Raw genomic sequence first — 3,319 nt, forward strand, 5'->3', positions numbered from 1 at the left:
GTTTAGGAGATAAGGCATATAGATTATAAATGGCTGATCCACTGTGGCATAGTTACTAAGAAGAAGAACCATAAAATATAATTTATGCTTAGCCCCCTTTCCACAGAGTCCTTAAAATGAGATAAAAGAGAGGATAAAAATGAATATTATAAATAAAAACTCCATTGAATTTCTGGTTTTACTTAAAAGTTACCTGGTTAAAAGAGCCATTTTCCAGTAAGCATAGGAAAAAAAGAATACTAAGCTAACTTTCCTCCTCAAGGTCAAACAAGACAATTACCAGGACCAAATGACAAAACAGAACTTCTAAGGAAAATTATTTGCTCCCTGTAGCCACCTCAGTAAATGGCGGAAACATAGACCTGAGCACACAGTGTCCCTTCCCTAGTCCTCCATTATAAAAAGCTCTTCTCTGGCCATCCTCCCACATCATTGCCTGTGAGGAGTCCACCGAGCCAAGGATATATCTCTTCTAGATCTTGCTCTGGTTACCCAGATCCCAGGACTCCCTGCACACAAGGATTCCCCAAATCCACTTTTAAGGTCTGCATGTGCTTCTTCCAAGGACCTTCTTCCCTGATGTAGATATTCCAGCAGTGTGTACACAACCCAAGCCCAAGGGTCAAGGAATGGCTCTTTGCAGGGATTGTAATCATGTTTTGCTGAGGTATCCCCATCAAGAATAGAATCCAAAAATAGACCTGGGTATATATAGGAATTTAGTATACTATAAATGCAGTATCCCAAATCAATGGAGCAAGTGTGACGTTTCAAATAAGTAGTGTTCTTATGAATGTCGATCCATTTAGAAAAAATAAATGAAAGTCTCTACATAAAAACTAATTTCCTTTGGGATATACTCCTTTGAATCATGTGGTTCAAAATGGAGCTGCTAATTTCTTGCAGAATCATCCCCTAGCCACCACTAAGTAATTGGTCAAATGTAGAGCAAAGCTGAGCTAACCCTAGTGGCCACCACAGCTTGTCCAGGGAACAGCATCTGACTCACACTGAGTCAACCAGAGCCCTTCCTGGGAGGTTCTAAGTTGAAAAGAGAAAAAAAGAGAGGCATTGAGTCAGGTCCTTCACAAGGGTATACGTAAGAAGATGTGAGCACAGGAGCTGTAATCGGCCTACATGTTTATACAACATACTTAAATCCTCCACTGTTTTGAATCCTCCTCGCATTATGTCTCACTTGCTTCCTCTCTTCTCCCTTCACAGTCAAATTACCTCTACTTCCTTTTGTCACACAGCATTTTATGCACTTCTCTGTCTGAGCACTTACCAAACTGTTTCGCGTTATCAGTTTACTTTTCATTCCTACAACCAACACTTTTTATTAACAGGGACTATTTTGGGAGTTAGGGCTACACCACTCTTGAAATCTGTCTCATGCCTGGAGGAGCCTATAGGCTGAGGAGAAGTGGAGTCGTTAGACTACACGCCTGAGAGGAAGGTTGCCTGGGTTTCAGTTTACTGTAGAGAAGGTCTGTGACTTAAGTAAGAAACATAAATTCTCTGAGCTTGAATGCCTTCATCAGTAAAGTGAAGCTCATGAGAAGAGTTGCGAGAATTAAAGGGGTTCACAAATGTTTGTGATGGCACCTGGCATCTGCAGATCAAGGATGGTTTCTTTCACCTTTTTATGATCAGTGCTCAGCAGAGTATCTGGCACACAGGATTTATTTCAATATATACTTGCAAATGAACAAATGTTGTGGCTTCACATACACACAAAATTTAGTTATAATGAAGGACAAATTCTGGACCCACAACACCACCTTGTGGAGGGATATTAAGGCTTCAGGAGCATGGTTTTCTGTGCTCGGGGGTTTATATTCAGCTCTCCCTGCAGCCCCCACCACTGTGTCGCTCACAGCACAGAAGTACACGGCAGAGTCACTCCCGAGAACAGATGGTTTCTTCAGGTGGAAAGAGGTTTGGCTCTTGTTAAATTCAGCCTCAAAACCATAGTTGCCTTTAACCAAAGGGTCCCCTGTGATGTATTTCAGAAGGAACTGGAGACCTTGGTTGGGATGTTGGACATACCAAGAAAGATAAGGGCTCCCCGAAACTGAATAGGTGCACTTCACAGTCACTGGATCCCCTTCTGCGACAGGGACCACTTCTTCTGGCTGAGTCACCGACTGAGCTCTCAGTCCACCTGTAAAGTAACGCACAATACATCAGTGAAGGTTCTGAAAAAGAATGTAAGCGGGTAATACAAGTGGAAAACGGGAAGGAAATATCACTCACTGAGTGTAAACAGAATCCCAAGTGTCCAGATATGTGCAGAGGCCATGGCTCAAGCTGGGCTGGATGGGGGCTCTTTTGCAGCTCACCTTTGCTGGAGATATGGCTCCACCCACAGAGACTATGTTCTCCACGAGCACAGCGTTTTACAAAGGCCCCTGGTGCTTCCTGGCACCTGTATCTTCTCTCTGTAGAGCAAGCTCTTCCCGCAGATCTCCGTGAGAAGCAAGACTGCAGCACCTCCTGTACTCAAGACAACCCGCACACTGCAGCGCCCCCTAGAGCCCACTTAGAATCAGGAGACTTTCCAGTCTAGTAGCTGAGCTGCTTAACTAGTGACTCAGCGGTAAAGAATCCGCCTGCCAATGCAGGAGACTCAGGGTCCATCTTGGGTCAGGAAGATCCTCTGGAGGAGGAAATGACAACCCACTCCAGTATTCTTGCCTGGAACATTCCATGGACAGGCAAGAATACTGGCGGGTTACAGTCCATGGAGTCACAGAGTCAGACACAACTGAGCGCGCGCGCACGCACACACACACACACACACACACACACACACACACCCCTGGGGCTTCCAGGACTTAGCACAGCACCGGTCCTCTGCATGTCTACATTTTCCATTGGTGTTCAAGGAGAAGAATCAGGGCTGTGTGAACCAAAGTGGAAAACAATTCATCCTGGGTGGAACAAGTTTTAAATGGTTTATGCTCTCTCAAGATAATACGGGGACAGAAAGAAGGGAAAAGCATATTTTGATAGGATGGGGAAATAAATAGAAAAAGGAAGGAAAGCACAGCATTGAATGGAGAGAGAAAGAAAAGTGAGAGACCAGAAAAACAAAACAAGGGGAAAAAGTAAGGCAAGAGGAGACGAATGGTAAGAGTGAGCTTATTTGTCTCTTTAGAAATAATTTAGAGCCAGCTTCCAATTAAATCTCTTTGACCACAATATAACTTGAGTTTTTCTCTTGGTTGGATCTGTTGAGACCTCTCCCTATGATATTTAAATAGTCATACAAGAAGAACTTGAACCTTCTCTTTAAACGTTTTTAGAGAGAAAA

At 43.7% G+C, this 3,319-nt stretch overlaps 1 gene segment (V, D, J or C); it reads right to left on the reverse strand.

Annotated features, from left to right (window-relative positions):
• Positions 1–783: 783 nt before the first annotated feature.
• Positions 784–2,406, reverse strand: LOC121820034 (T cell receptor alpha variable 3-like). The segment is given in 2 exon segments: positions 784–2,167; positions 2,260–2,406. Coding segments are annotated over 2 exon segments (528 nt in total).
• Positions 2,407–3,319: the final 913 nt, after the last annotated feature.

Source organism: Ovis aries, chromosome 7 (genome assembly GCF_016772045.2).
Source record: "Ovis aries strain OAR_USU_Benz2616 breed Rambouillet chromosome 7, ARS-UI_Ramb_v3.0, whole genome shotgun sequence".
NCBI lineage: Eukaryota > Metazoa > Chordata > Mammalia > Artiodactyla > Bovidae > Ovis > Ovis aries.